Raw genomic sequence first — 15,382 nt, forward strand, 5'->3', positions numbered from 1 at the left:
TGTCTGCAGAAAAGGCACATATACATTTCTGCAGAGAAGGTGCTTAAAAACTCAGGTCTAAAAGATGACAAAGTAAACTCAAAATATTTTTGATCAATGGATTGGTTCCATATTCATAAACTATGTTAGGGAGCCAGGAACTCATCATATACTGAAGTACTTATTTTCCACAGCCTGTTAAAAGTCTACAATATACATTTTCAAAAATGCTTTACTATGCCAGATGGTTATAACTTAATTTATGCTTACATTATTATAGTTAGCTAAGAACTGAGTAATGTTCAAAATGCCAAGTTGTATTATGTTGAGTAATATTCAAAATGCCAAGATGTATTATGCTGATTCTAAGCTGAAACACTCACATGATATATTAATTATCCAGCAAATAGTTAATAAGGGTAACTATGTACCAATAGTTAATATAAATGAACTTCTATTATCATATGCCAACTGATACATATTAAAAAAAATTTTTTTTCATATTCAAAAATTTAAAGGGCCATGCCTACTTCATTCTGTCACTGTTCTTTCAAATAGGTTCCATTGGGGGAAAAGTCATTTTTAATGTGTTCTAAATTAAGCTATCAAAAATTTAGGTCTCTTAAGATTTGACACACTGGAAGGGGGTTTTACAACTGGAGAGCCCAAGCTTAGTAAGCTAATATAAAAAAAAAGGAAAAAATTATCTACAATCTTGAAATTCTTAAGATATATCATACCATATAGTCCATGGCATAGTTTTCCTAAATGGAAAGATAAGGAAATAAGAATTGATTCATCTGCTTTGAAAGATTTTTCACAAAATGATTTCACTAGGGGAAGTATAGTTTGACTTCTGTCATCTGGAAAACAAAACAAAACATACTTTAGATCAAGTCACCCACACTGCACATGTAGAAATTAATACATACACACAGATCCCAGAAAGAAAAATTACTGTTAGCCACATAGTAACAGAAGATTTCTGCCAGCAGTGGTGGTGGATGTGGGGCATAGAAGCAGAGAGAGGAGAGTTAAGATCATCAAAAACTTAGAAGTTTAACTCTATATGAATATTAGAAAATAAAAATTAAAAAAGGAATAAACTAAACTAAACTAAAATTTAAAAAAAAATTTAAAAAAGAGAAATGCAAAAGAAAAACACAGGTGTATGTATCAAAAAGTTCAGGTTAGAAGGTTATTATGGAATTTGATGTACTGGACATCTCACTGTGACAGTAAATAGGTTAAAAAATTATCTATATAATAATAAAAAATTAACTATATTAAAAAAATGAGCCAGAATAGTGGGATCGAATTAATAATAAAAATTGTCCTATGAAGTAAAAAAAAAAAAAAAGATCATCAAAAACTTAAATGCCAGGCGAAGAAGTGCAGACTTCCCATATGCCTGTTTACTGAATCTCTTCACTTTTACTTCTTAGAAGACACTTCCTTAAGAAGCTAAGCGATTTTTTTTTTTTTTAAAGTAGGCTCCCCACCCAGCATGGAGCCCAGTGCAGGGCTTGAACTCACAGCCCTGCAATCAAGATCTGAGCTGAAATCAGGAGTTGGACACCCAACTGACTGAGCCATCCAGGCACCTCAGAAGTTAGTGAATATTTTTAAATACGTCTGCTGGCTATAAATTTCTGATATGTTAGCAATATTTACATCTTAATTCTAGATACTCTGAATTTCCCATAGTTCTCTTAAACTTTCAGAAATGCACCACTACTTTATTAAAGGTCTGAGAGGACTAAGTAAAATGCAACAAGAGGTTTATTAGTATTATTATTCCTGTGACTAATACCACAGTTCAGTACAACTACTGTTATAACTAAACAACACTCATCAGACAAACACTTACTGTATTTCACATAGAATAAAAGCATTATATTAAGTAAAAAGAAAAAGGAGTAATACATGGTCTCTGAACTTGAGAAGCTCAGACCAGCAAAGAAGCCAAGGTGATGACGAATGGTACTGGAGCATCATGTACCAGGAGCGGGAAGGAATGGCAGGGAAAGCCGAGAACACAGGTCAGACCCAGATCTGTGACAACCAAGTGTGGGCAGTGAGGGGAAGAGAGCAGAGAGGATGCCAGGACTCCCAGACTGAATGCCCAGGGTGCCCCATAATTAGGACAAGGAGAGTCATTCATTCACCTCTTTTCATGTATTATAGCTTTTCCCCCTCTGGCCAATCAGAGAGCCTAAATGATTATTCTGTAGCAATCATATGTAATTACTGTCCACACTGCAAAAATCTTTAACAGGCTCTCCTAGTTCAGTAAAATGCTCTTAATCCAAGTAAATGTAATCCTATAATTACACAATAGAGTTTTGCACCAAAGTACTTGATATTTACTCCTCCAAATTTCACCATATCAACATGGTTAATGTTTACTGACAAATTAATGTCCAGCATTAGTCAAAGGTCTAGTCATACACTCACAGAGAACCTGTCTCTGTGATTTGACACAACACTAAGGAACGCCTCCTTACACATTCCCACCCAAGTACCTCATCCCAAATTTCTCTTCCTACGGCCACGAGAGTTTTAATAGAAGAACATTAAGGAAGGGAAACTAATTTAGACACTGTTCTAGTCAGCATCTTTCCTAGGGTCAGTTAGTTGAGCAAGTCAGAGGCTAATTAACAAGCCAAATTCTTAGGAAGGCTTAATGTTAATCACAAAACCTAACGTAAGAGATTCTGTCCTTTATCTTCTTTTATTCCCTATCAGTGACACAAAACAAGGAAACACATCGCTTTCAGAAGCAAACAGGTGTGCACGTGAGACTTACCTGCATCAAATACATCAAGCAGATTAACCAAAGTTTCAAAAGCTGCAAGACGTACGCCGCTGCTCTCGTCCCTAGAGAGCTCTATCAGTTCAGGAAGCACCACACTCTTTGTAAGTTCTGTCCTGCACAATAAGCAACGGAAGGAAATAGCTCAATTCAATAAATTATAGCAAGAACTTATTAAGAACAAGTCATGGGGCCAGGTGCTGCAGAAAACAGGAAAAATCACAAGGACGTGGTTCCTGCTCTACAGAAGCTTGCAATCTGGTTGGAGAGAGTGATATAAACCTAAGAAACATTCATAGTAATTGTATAATTACTTAAATCAATTCTAGTTCTACCAGGATAATATTATTACCTACGGAGATCCTAATGACTAGAAGTTTATACTAGACTTTATAAATTTTAAAGTAGTTTTCCATTGTAAGTAACAAGCCAACAATCTGGACTAGTCAGAAAATTTTAACAGTAGTGATTATAGAAACCTTAAACAAAAACATTTTCTCCAGATGTCGAAGGATAAATTATTTTTTCTTTCACCTAAAACATAACGTTACAGGAACGAATTTCTATATGGAAGAATGACATATGATACTAAATATTCCCTCTAAAAGAATGAAACACAATAAACATGCTTTCAGGACATACACGACATTCATAATATAATCACAAATGGTTCTAATTCAAGACTTGACGTTTCTGCTTATTCACCATGAGATGTTATTACAATGACACACGCTGATAAAGTGGAGGCATATAATGTGGCCAGCTTTCTTGGACACATCACAGAAGATGGTATGAATTATAATCTGATAGCATATGAGAAAGTTAACCAGAGCTGCAGAAAACCTTAAAAAATTCAGGGCAGAACACAAAGACTCCAAGACAGCACTGTCAAGCAGAAGGTGTTGCTATGATAGAAATGTCTATAATCTGTTAAGCAGCCACATATGGCTATTGAGCAGTTAAAATAAGGCCAGTATAACTGAGGAACTGAAATTTTAATTGCATTTTACTTAATTTAAATAGCCAAACATGGCTAGTGGCTACCATATTGCAGCACAGCTCGAAGGACTTGAGTGATCAGAGGGCCAAAAACTGCCTTTAAGAAATTAATCTATGAAAGAGGGGAAGGTGGTCAGAAGTTGCAAACCTCCAGTTATTAAATAAATAAGTCATGGGAATGGAATGTGCAGCATAGTGACTATAGTTAACAATATTCTACTGCATATCTGAACGTTGCTAAGAGAATAAATCTTAAAAGTCCTCATCATAAGAAAAAAATATTCTGTAACTATGTAGGGTAACAAGTGGTAGTTACCATGCTAATTATTACCATGCTAGCTAGAATGCTAATTATTTGCAATGTATACAAATATCAAATCATTATGTTGTACACATGAAACTAACATAATGTCATATGTCAATTATACCTCAATAAAATTTCTTTTCGAAATAGTACTTACTCTTCGTATATAAAATACTCATGTGAGATTTTGAGTAAATTGCCAAGAAAATAACAAATACCCATTTCTTTAGCATACAATTAAGAGAAAGGAAAAAAAAGAAATGAATCTAGATCACAGGTGTAAAGGTTAGCATTACCAGTAGTTCACAAACATTCATCAAACACGGGAAGTAGGGTAGGTAAAGGAGTAAAACAGGAGAGAATATGTTCTGACCCAAAGGTCATAAAAATTTATTTCATACAAATCTTCCTCAGGACTATTTGCTTACCACTGAAAACCTTGAATTTATTAAGAATGAAAAATAAGAGTTTAAAATTAAGATTTCACCACTATTTACAGTCAAAACTTATCTCCATTCAATCTTTCAACAGACTTTCCTTTTCTTCCCCAAAGTAGTACACTGATGCAATCCCAAATTAATTATGTGGATGTTAAAAATAATCAGAAGCAAAAGGTCTTTAACAGTTGTACAATGATTTCTTAATGCTGAAAAGGCAAAGAGAATAAATCAAATCTGTATTTCATTAGTGGTTCCTAGGGCCATTTCAATTTCAACCTACCAACACAAATGGGGACTTCTCCTCTCCCACTAGGTTAAAGCCATGAAAAACTACTGCACTGTGTATTAAAACAGTACTTTTATATGATCATTATCAAAATTTTTAAAATATAAGAAGCATAAAAATAAGTTAAAATAACCTGTAATGCTCTACTTAGAGAAACTTTGAAAGTTTCTGATAATGTATGGTCTTTTCAGACTTCTTTCCTGTTCATATTATATAACATCCTCTTTGGGCTTCAGCTTCCCCACCATCTGTAAAAATGGAACGATACTATCCACCCAAGAGGTGTTTGTGAGGATATTAAGTTCATCCATGTGAAGTGCTTAGAACATACAGTAAATATTACCTAAGTGTACACACTTCGATTATTCATCAATGTTACTATAAACTAGTTCCTTAAACTCATCTCTCAAAATCCAATAATATAGGTAAAATATAAGCAAAAATTTTCCCTATATTGTAGAACTCGAATGGACTCTAAGTTTATGCTTTCCCAGTAGGACATGAAGATGTTCCCTGTGCCTTTGCTAATACTGAAGAATTATCATTAACTTTTCCAATTTCATTGGCAAAGTAGCATTTCACTATTGTTTTTGTAAATATCACATACTATTCAATAACTGTCTGCCTACTTGACTACATCTGTTATCAAATTCCAAGCACCTGGAGGCAGGACTGTATCTTTTTCATTACTACATCTACCATACGTAATCCAGTGCTTACGGTAGATGCTCAATATATATTCATTAAATGAATACATATCTCTTCAACCAATGAGTTTGAACAAAGAGGTTGAATCTACTTATTAGAGACTTGTATTTCTTCTTTAGGATATATATATGTTTTCTTTGCCCATCTGTCACATTATAAAAGTTAAGTGGGAAGAAGGCATCATGGCAGACCCACACTAAGATGCAAATACTCTCTATTAATTCTTCTAAACAAACTGGATTATAGCTGAGTAACTTTTTCAAGAAGTCAATGTGGGTTTTACCCTGCCTGTGCTAGTGTATCTATAATAATATCTTTCTTGATTTTAAATGTAAACTCCACCCCAGCTAGGGCAGAACTCTAGGTCATTATCCTTTCTACTAAAAACCCTTCTGGCATTTCAATAATTGGAACAAAAATCTTGGGACAGCCTGATCCTATGATTTGTGTAGAAGTCTGGTTTTTTCAGCCAAGATACTAGCAATTACAATCTAGCGCTCCCATGACGTCAGAGGAGAGGTGCCCAAAATATAGGGTGAAGGATAACAAGATGAATGAAACAAGCAAGCTTGCCCCGACAGCCAAACCGGAATCTGGGGTCTGGCTGCATGATACAAATCGACCCAGGTACTGGCCATGATTCAGCAGCATCTGATGGCTTGTCTGCTTCAGCGAAATACTAATGAAGATAATCCTGAGTTCCACGGTGGGCCAGGACAGCAACAGCAATTCAAGGAAACTTCTCATTTGTTTGTGCCCTTTCCACTGGCCTGTTTTAAGAAGCCTAGGCTTAAAGAAATACTGGGGACCAATCATCTCCATCTCTTTGTTAAGAAGATAGAAGGTGCTTCTAGTGTTCTTGCTTGGCCCTCCCCCTACATGGCTCCCCTTCATCATTGACCTTCCAATCCGACAAAAGAGAAAAATCATGGGCAGAGAACAAAAACCAATCATCAGTCCCATTGTATCTGAATTCTACAATCCACCTCTGACAAAGGCAATCATGGATCTTCTTTTTGTCACTATAGTTTGTATTTTATAATACGGTGTATACTCTTTTGCATTGGGGTTATTAACCTTAACATACTGATTGTGAGATGTATCCATGATGTCATATTGCATGTATCAGCACTATGTTCCTTTTTCTTGCTAAACAGTATTTCACTGTATGGACATACCGCATTTATTTTTCCCTTCACCTATAGGTAGACATTTGGAATACTCCAGTTTGGGTTATTACAAATAAAGCTGCTATAAACATGTATATATAATATAATTCTTATTGTGGACATAAATTCTTATTTGATTATATTCAAGAATGTGATAAATTTCAAATTAGTCTTTATGTAGGGTATAAGGTGAGAATCAATGTTCACTGTTTTCTGTCATGAATATTATTATCCCAGTGCTGTATTTTGAAAAGATTTTCTTCCTTGAACTGTTTTGGCACTCTGCTAAAAGTCAACTCACCATGTATACGTGGGTCCATTTCTGGCCTCCTCTCTCCCACTGATCTATTTTTTTTTTTTGTATGTATCCTGAAATACCCTTAAATCCATTTGTTAGTTCTAATAATTGTTGTATAAATTACTGAGGATTTTCTATGTAAATGGTGATGTCATCTACAAGTAGAAATCATTTCACTTCTCCCTTTCAGATCCTCAGACCTTTTAGGATTTTGTTTTCTTGCCTTATTGCAATAGCTGGAGCCTCCGGAACAGTGTGAGATACAAGTGATGAAAACTACCCTGGACTAGTTCTTACCTTAAAGGAAAAGCATTCAACCTACCATTAACTATGATGTTAACTGTAGGTTTTTCATATCTGCTCTGTATCAGATTAGGGAAGTGCATTTTATCCCAGCTTCCTGAAAGTTTTTATCATGAGTGGATACTAAATTTTGTCAGATGTTCATAAGCAGCATTTCTAAGTTCTCTTATTTGCCATATCATCAGAATTAGAAGTTTGAGCAACTTCTTCAAAAGTGTGTTCCTCCTTTCCAGTCTGAGCGCTGTGTATGTTCTTCCCCTCTAACACTGAAGGCTATTTTTGTAGGTCCCATATTTGTTTCTTATTTTTCTCTTTAGTCATCCCTGTATTCCATACAGTTGTTCTCCTACAAACAAATGTGCATTACCTCTTCATTATACTATTTGTTATTCATCTGATTATTCTAAGAACTGTCCTCTTTGACCCTAAGCTGGTGCACAATCCACAGTTATCTTTCTAGTGTTGTGTAGCCTTTATTTCATATGGATATGCTAGCTTGACAAGAATCTCTCAATTTTGCCTTATTAATGGATACAATTTCTGGTGCTCATTTCTGATTAAACTAAAGTGGTCAGGGCGCCTGGGTGGCTCAGTGGGTTAAAGCCTCTGCCTTCAGCTCAGGTCATGATCCCAGAGTCCTGGGATCAAGCCCCATATCGGGCTCTCTGCTCAGCAGGGAGCCTGCTTCCCCCTCTCTCTCTGCCTGCCTCTCTGCCTATTTGTGCTCTCTCTCGCTCTCTCTCCGTCAAATAAATAAATAAAATCTTAAAAATAAAATAAAGTGGTCGGTAATTGTTCTCTCGCCAGCCGCAGCAAACAGGAGATTACAAACCCACATCTGCACCATGCTTGGGCCTCCTCCCAGCACTTCTCATCCCCAAATGCCTTAGAATACAACTCCCAATGCAGAGGTGGGCAGCCTCTCTCTTCAATCAGTAGCAATCTCTGAAATGTCTGTTCCCACCTCCTTCCACCCATCTCAGAGATTCTTCTAGCCTTGAGTGTAGGAATTTCCTGTTGGTGGTTATCAGATCCTATCAATAGTCCTGATTTCCAATGCCAAAAGAAAAGACAGTGTACCTCTCTTTAGTTTCATGTACTTATCAAAGGGAGAAAAAGAATATGAATCAGATATTAGCAGGGCTCAGCCATCACACCATGGAAGTCCTATGATTATGTTCTAATAGTATGTGAGAATTCAAATTGAAATGAATATGCATTTAATCAGGCAAATTAGTTTATTACATGAATTCTAAGTTAACAAGCTAGGTAGAGTCTAGTTTTGCTTTTGTAAATTAATCCTTAAGCAATGATCCAGTATTAATTTTCAGAAGACTAATTGGAACATACTTGACCTGGATGGGTTTTTTTGTTTCTTTTTTTGGGGGGGGGTTGTTTTTAAAGATCTTATTTATTTTAGAGAGAGAGTGAGCGAGCTGGAGGAGGGGCAGAGGAAGAGAAAGAACCCCAAGCAGTCTCTCCACTGAGCATGGAGCCCAAGGCAGGGCTCAATCTCAGCACTCTGAGATCATGACCTGAGGCAAAATCAAGAGTCGGACACTTAGCTAAGTCACCGAGGCACCCAACTGACCAGGGTGTTTTTAACAGTGGCAAAATGTCAGATGAAAAAAAATGGAATACAAAAAGATGGTGGTATATTCTCCTGATAGGTTCTGATCCTGGTTAAGGAACACAGAACTGGGCAAGACTGAATTATTCATGGTCTACAATGATCCAGAGTCAGCCTAGCTTTGAAAGATCTATCAGAAAGAAGTTGGTTCTGAAATCAAAATTAGAGAAATGATTCCTCTGTTGAAATGTTAAGCTTCCCACACAACACTTAAATCCAACTCAGCAAGGTCGAGAGGACACAGGACCTGAATCTGTGTGACATTCTGAGGGCATCCTGAAGCCTTAACTACTGGTCCCCAATTGTTTTTTTTTTTTTTTAACAGTTGTGCAAATGGCAACAACCTGATTGTCCCTGCTTGTGAAACAAAGAACCAGATGAAAACAGTGCAACTTCTACTAAAAATGAGTGGTCCAATATTTTTTGTGTCAATTTAGGATCTTAAAAAAACAAAAAACTATTTCCCAAGATGATTCTTAGATAAAACTTCCTTTAATATATATTGACATAAAATCAGTTTTTATGGAGAAGAGACTACCTGCCCTATCGGTCTCTTTCCTAAGCTTCACACTTCCAAAACGCAAAAGGAGCAACAAAACAGATAGTGCAAGTGCAGAGTGTACAGGAAACAAAGACTTCAACTGAGTAATCCCATCTGATATGACCCAATAATACGCTGCTAGCCCAAAGAAATGCTATTGCAATAGACCAAGCATGGTTTGTATCAGGACATTTTCCCTTCCTAAATCTGGGAAACTAACAAGCAACTGAAGGTAAGAGAGAAATTAGCATGAAATGAATGCTAACATTCTTCACTTTAATCTCTCTTAATCCAGACACATAAGGAGGTACTTGTTACAATCATTTTTAAAGATCATATAAAGCTTAGCCTTTTAACACCATGTTTTCATGGAATACAGGAATAAGATACGAATATTTGACAAATCAGAAGAATATGAAATAAGTTATTAAAACTGTACTTACCCAATGCCCTGAGCTATGTTTTCTAATTGCCGACACATACAAGACCGAACTTCATATTCTACATCTTGACAGAGTGATTTTACCAGAGGAAGTATTTCTCTTTTAATGCTAGAAGGGAAGGAGAGGAACATGCAAGTGGGTGTTTTAGAATAATTAAAATTTTCAAACAATTATTATCAAAATCTTAGCTTAACTTAATAAAAACAAATATGCTTTAATAGAAAGCTTTATACTTTACATGGTATTTTCACATATCTTACTACATTTGGATGTTATCTTTCGTGACTTGTAAATTATATATATGCCTGGCTCTTTCTAAAGTAATGGTTAATTTTGGATTGACAGTTAAACATCTTAGCTAAAATGAAAGGCTACAAGGAAATGGAATGGTCTAACAACCATCGACCAAAATATTCTTCAATTTTATGTTTTCCTCTTGCGTCAAAACTATACATTTCATTCTTTCCACTTGGGATTTATCATCTGGGCAGAGAGTAACATATAAACTATTAAGATTCTCCATAAAACCTCAAATTTTTCAAATTCTAAATAATGAATTCATAACAATAATGGAAGAAACCAGAAAGTCTATCTTTAGGTAGGTTTGACAATTTTTGAAGTCTATAGAATAATACCATTTTATGTTCAAAATTACATTAGGTGTGTGAAAGAGAAGATTAAGATGATAAATAGAAAAAAAGTTAACCATATTGATTTTGAAATGCCATGAGATCAGAAGAAATGCATCTGAATAAGTACACTTTTAAGAATTCTATGAATTTAAAACAACTAAGCTTACATGAGTATGGAATGATATGTCTAATATAATTATTAATCATATGACTGTCATACATTTTAAATCAATTTAATTGAATATAAAGTAAACAAAAATTATATACAAATACTCACGTATGGGCATCAAATTTGTTGGTCAATTTTCCTAAAATTTTACAACTAACTAAACGAGACTGGACTGTTTGGGAAAGTTGTGCCTTGGAAACAAGTGGGTTCAAAATCTAAAGAGAAAAAATTCAGAGAACAAATTCACAAAGTTTTATATATTCTTGCCACTAATGTCAGCTATTTTCCTCAAGAAATATTTTAGGGTCTTAAGTGTTTTTAAAGAACCTGAATTACAATGTGAAGTGCTCACAACCTGAATCATCTTGTTTGCCTTCTGGCTTACTAAGGTAAAGTTGATGAAAAAATATATAATTAAAAACCACTCGGGCACATAAAAACTGAATTAAAGCTTAAGGTGAATTCTGCAATGATCTGTACAAACATAGAGTATCATTGTGAAATGTACATTTTCAAAAGAAAAAAAGATAATTACCACATATCTGAAATTTATTTTTATTTCATATAAAATTTTTATATTTATCTTAAAGAGATGCAAAACAATATAGCTTCAAATATATTCTATTAAATAATTCTGTCATTTGAATGCACTTCTGATACTGTATTATGTACATGCTGGACACGCAACAACACAACACAATGAAAGACTGTAAAGAACTATGAAGGTCAAAACCACGATTCTGGGGTGCCGGGGTGGCTCAGTGGGTTAAAGTCTCTGCCTTCGGCTCAGGTCATGATCCCAGGGTCCTGGGATGGAGCCCTGCATCAGGCTTTCTGCTCCGCAGGGAACCTGATTCCTCCTCTCTCTCTCTGCCTGCCTCTGCCTACTTGTGATCTCTCTCTCTGTCAAATAAATAAATAAAATCCTTAAAAAATAACAACAACAACAAACAAACAAAACAAAAAAAACCATGATTCTGGCCCCTGCTCTTACCCTCCCCCTTGCTCATGCTCTCACTCTCTCTCAAATGAATAAATAAAAAATCCTTAGAAATCAATCAATCAAATTGGAACATTATTGCTGAGTAAAGTCCAGGGAAACAGGCATTTCCACATATTGCTAGTAAGAGTCTTAAGAATATGAATGTCCTCACATTGGGGAGGGTATGTGCTTTTGGGTAAATTGGAAGGGGAGATGAACCATGAGAGACTATGGACTCTGAAAAACAATCTGAGGGGTTTGAAGTGGCGGGGGGGGGGGGTGGGAGGTTGGGGTACCAGGTGATGGGTATTATAGAGGGCACAGCTTGCATGGAGCACTGGGTGTGGTGAAAAAATAATGAATACTGTTTTTCTGAAAATAAATAAATTGGAAAAAAAAAAAAAAGAATATGAATGTCCTCTAACCTCCTAAGTCCACTTTTTTGGAAGGTAGAGTTAAGAAAATTATCTGAAAAACTTAAATAGTTCTACATAGATGCTCGCTAATACCTTATTTTAATAATAATGTTGAAAGTAGGTTTAAATGTTTAACAAGTAAAATATTTTGTATCTACTACCAGTGAGTTTAAAATAACATAGGAAAATAATGCTAAGTGAAAAGTAACCAACCACATACAAATTCACCATGATTACTAGTATGTCCAATAAAAAACATGTATAGGGAAAAAAATCTGAAATGATTTTTCAGATTTTGGTTAAGTCCAGAACCATGCTTTTTCTTCCTACTGTTTTCTGTATTACTCATATTTTCCATAATGAACATGTGTTGCTTTCAGAGTGGGAAATAACCTTATTTTTCTTTTTAAATGTGACTTTTTATCAAAAACAAAAACAAAAAGCCTTAGAGTGGCTTACGTAATAGTATTTACTGAAAAAATAAATAAATAAAAAAGGAAGAAAGGATTACCTCATGTCTTAGGGTTTCTTTGGGCAATACTTCTATCACAGACAGAAGAGTTTCCAGCCATGCATTGCTGACACCTGATCGACACAGAAAAAACACACCCAACTAAATGTCTTACAGATTTAGTTTCAACTCAGCCATTAAGTTAAACAATACTTAATGATAAAATGGAATGATAATTTTTATTACTATTTGAAGAAGTTTCTCTTTTTTTTTTCTTTCTTTTTTTTTTTTTTTTGCCTCCCCAACATCTAGAAAACATCTCTATCTTTAAAAATAATATGGGGAGGAATATCTTTCAGCTAAAATGTGTATTTTTCACTGTACAATGATACTATTGCATGAATACTATAAAATTCAAAAATTCTAAGAAAAAAGTATAGCTCATAAGATGAATTAATGAGTCTTCAGCTTTCAAGGCCACTGAATTTCATGGGCTTTGGAAGGAAAGAGCCGTGGCTGGTTTTAGTCACACTAATGACCACCATGGCCTCATTCAGTTATCCTCATCAGGCTAACAGGATTCGAAAACCATCATGGGCTGCATCCAAGGCACGATAAACAGGTACAGAATGAAGACCGCCGGGCTGCTGACCTGCATCCCTGTGCTCTAGGTGTAGCAGAATGACTTGGAGGAAGGCGTGGGCATAAGTATGAATTGACACCGATTCTTCCTGTAGAATGGTCAGGAACGACACTGCAGCTGTTAACTGCATTTCCACTCCTGCAACATGCAGGACTTCCTGCGCAATCACAAAGAGTTTACAGAGATGAGAGATCAGAAACTCGAAGTTTTAAAATCCAAGGTCAGAGAAACTAAACATAGTCACATTCCACAAAATAACTGTATATGACCTAGAAGGGTATGCGCTTCCTCTTATTACTTTTAGAAAACTCTATTAATCTGCTCCTTATTGCTTAACTCATTACACCACAAAAAAGTTTAAATGTCTTAGGCATTTACAAAATAAGATAAGATTCCATTGTCTTTTTAAATGAAAACTATAAATATAGATAAACCTCTGAATAATAGAATAGGGATTTTTGATAGCTCTCAATGTCTAATTTTGCTTTTTGTCTTGTACAGTTTGCCATCATACCAAGAGCAATAATGTCAAAGGTCAATCACATGTATCTTCATTACTTGTATTTCTGCTTCAAAAAATAAACATTATGCATTTACTATAAAAAAGGAATACACTTAAGGTTATACAAATATATTTTCCCCCTTAAAAACACTGATGAGTACATAAATGACCATGCAGTAAACTGTTTTTAAAAGGAATTTTTTTAAATATAAGAATGTTCCTAAAACTTGACTGAATTCATAACCACCTCCATTCAACATTTTTTAAAAATTAACATATATTCAAAGTTAAAAACCTATTAGTTTTCAACACATCAAAAAGTAAAAAAAAAAAAAATCTTTCATATAAACCTCATCAAAGATATTACTTCTTTAGAAGAGAAAGTGTATGCGTGTGTGTGTGTGTGTGTGTGTAAAATGTAAAGTTAGTTAAAAGTCCTACTTTGCTTAATCAGTTATGTCAATTGTGGGAATTGCCCTTGAACTCCTATTTTATAACTAACATAATAAAGTTGGTAGAACAATGTAGAACTGGCAGCCATAAAACAAAGCTTCATATCTGTGACCTTAAGAAAATTAATCTCTCGGGGCGCCTGGGTGGCTCAGTGGGTTAAAGCCTCTACCTTCGGCCCAGGTCATGATCCCAGGGTCCTGGGATGGAGCCCCACATCGGGCTCTCTGCTCTGCGGGGAGCCTGCTTCCCCTCCTCTCTCTGCCTGCCTCTCTGTCTACTTGTGATCTCTGTCTGTCAAATAAATGAATAAAATCTTAAAAAAAAAAAAGAAAAGAAAATCAATCTCTCTATATTACTTCCTAATCTACAAAATGTGAATTGTAGTTGAATTGTAGTACCATCTTCTCAGAGATTTAAGTCATATAAGCCAAGTTATTATGACTTAGCAACTCGTGTAAACTGGGCATTTAAATAATGACCACTGGCCATCCACAGGCTCCTCTGCATCTGGTTATCTAAGAGGAATCTCATCTTGTCCTCACCTGAACTGATCTCTTCCCAAAACCTGCTCCTCCTCCAGTCTTCACCTTGGTCAGCAGTGAATGATAGCCCTGCCCTTTTGGTCGCCAACCCCAAAACTCTGAGGCTAGTCCTCAGCTCCTCTCGGTCCCTCACTCGCCACAGATGGCCGACCAGTCCTGATCCGGAATCTGACCACTTGCTACCTCCACGGCCACCACCCGGATCCAAGCCACCATCACCTCCAGCCTGAATTATCCCAGTAACCTGTTCACTAGTCCCTGCTGCCATCATTGCCCCTCTACCGTCTAGTCTCTACATAGTAGCCAGAGAGATTCTTATAAAAAATAAGACGGATCATGGCACTTTTCAGCTCAACACTCTCCAGGGGCTTTCTGGCACTCAGAAAAGTCAGTCCTTGCAATGACTTCCCAGATCTGTTCCCACTTTCCACTTTTCCCAGATTTCCATGTGATGGGCTCCCTGATCTCTCCCAAGCCTCTATTCAAGTATCACCTTTCCAAGAAGCTCCTCCCCAATGACCCGATTTTATACTGAAAGCCCCTCCCCCACTCACGCTCTCACCACCTCCTTTTTCCATGGATGCCTTATCTCTACTCTCCCAACATGCTCACGTGCTTATGGCCAGTCTTGCACCCTGAAACACCAGCTTCAGGGCAGCAAGAGTTTCTGGCTGCTG

At 36.0% G+C, this 15,382-nt stretch overlaps 1 protein-coding gene across 5 annotated transcripts in view; it reads right to left on the minus strand.

The window, feature by feature from the left end:
* The window catches only part of PPP4R4 (protein phosphatase 4 regulatory subunit 4), a 103,489-nt gene that overhangs the window by 35,321 nt on the left and 52,786 nt on the right, over positions 1-15,382 (minus strand). For all 5 annotated transcript variants that reach the window (XM_044230870.1, XM_044230871.1, XM_044230869.1 and 2 more), the window contains 6 exons: positions 13,218-13,365; positions 12,626-12,699; positions 10,825-10,931; positions 9,916-10,023; positions 2,789-2,910; positions 720-842 (listed from right to left, as the gene is read on the minus strand). In XM_044230870.1, the coding sequence (XP_044086805.1) occupies positions 720-842; positions 2,789-2,910; positions 9,916-10,023; positions 10,825-10,931; positions 12,626-12,699; positions 13,218-13,365 (682 nt within the window). The remainder of the gene's footprint in view (positions 1-719; positions 843-2,788; positions 2,911-9,915; positions 10,024-10,824; positions 10,932-12,625; positions 12,700-13,217; positions 13,366-15,382) is intronic.

This window comes from Neovison vison, chromosome 13, assembly GCF_020171115.1.
Source record: "Neovison vison isolate M4711 chromosome 13, ASM_NN_V1, whole genome shotgun sequence".
NCBI classification, from domain to species: domain Eukaryota; kingdom Metazoa; phylum Chordata; class Mammalia; order Carnivora; family Mustelidae; genus Neogale; species Neogale vison.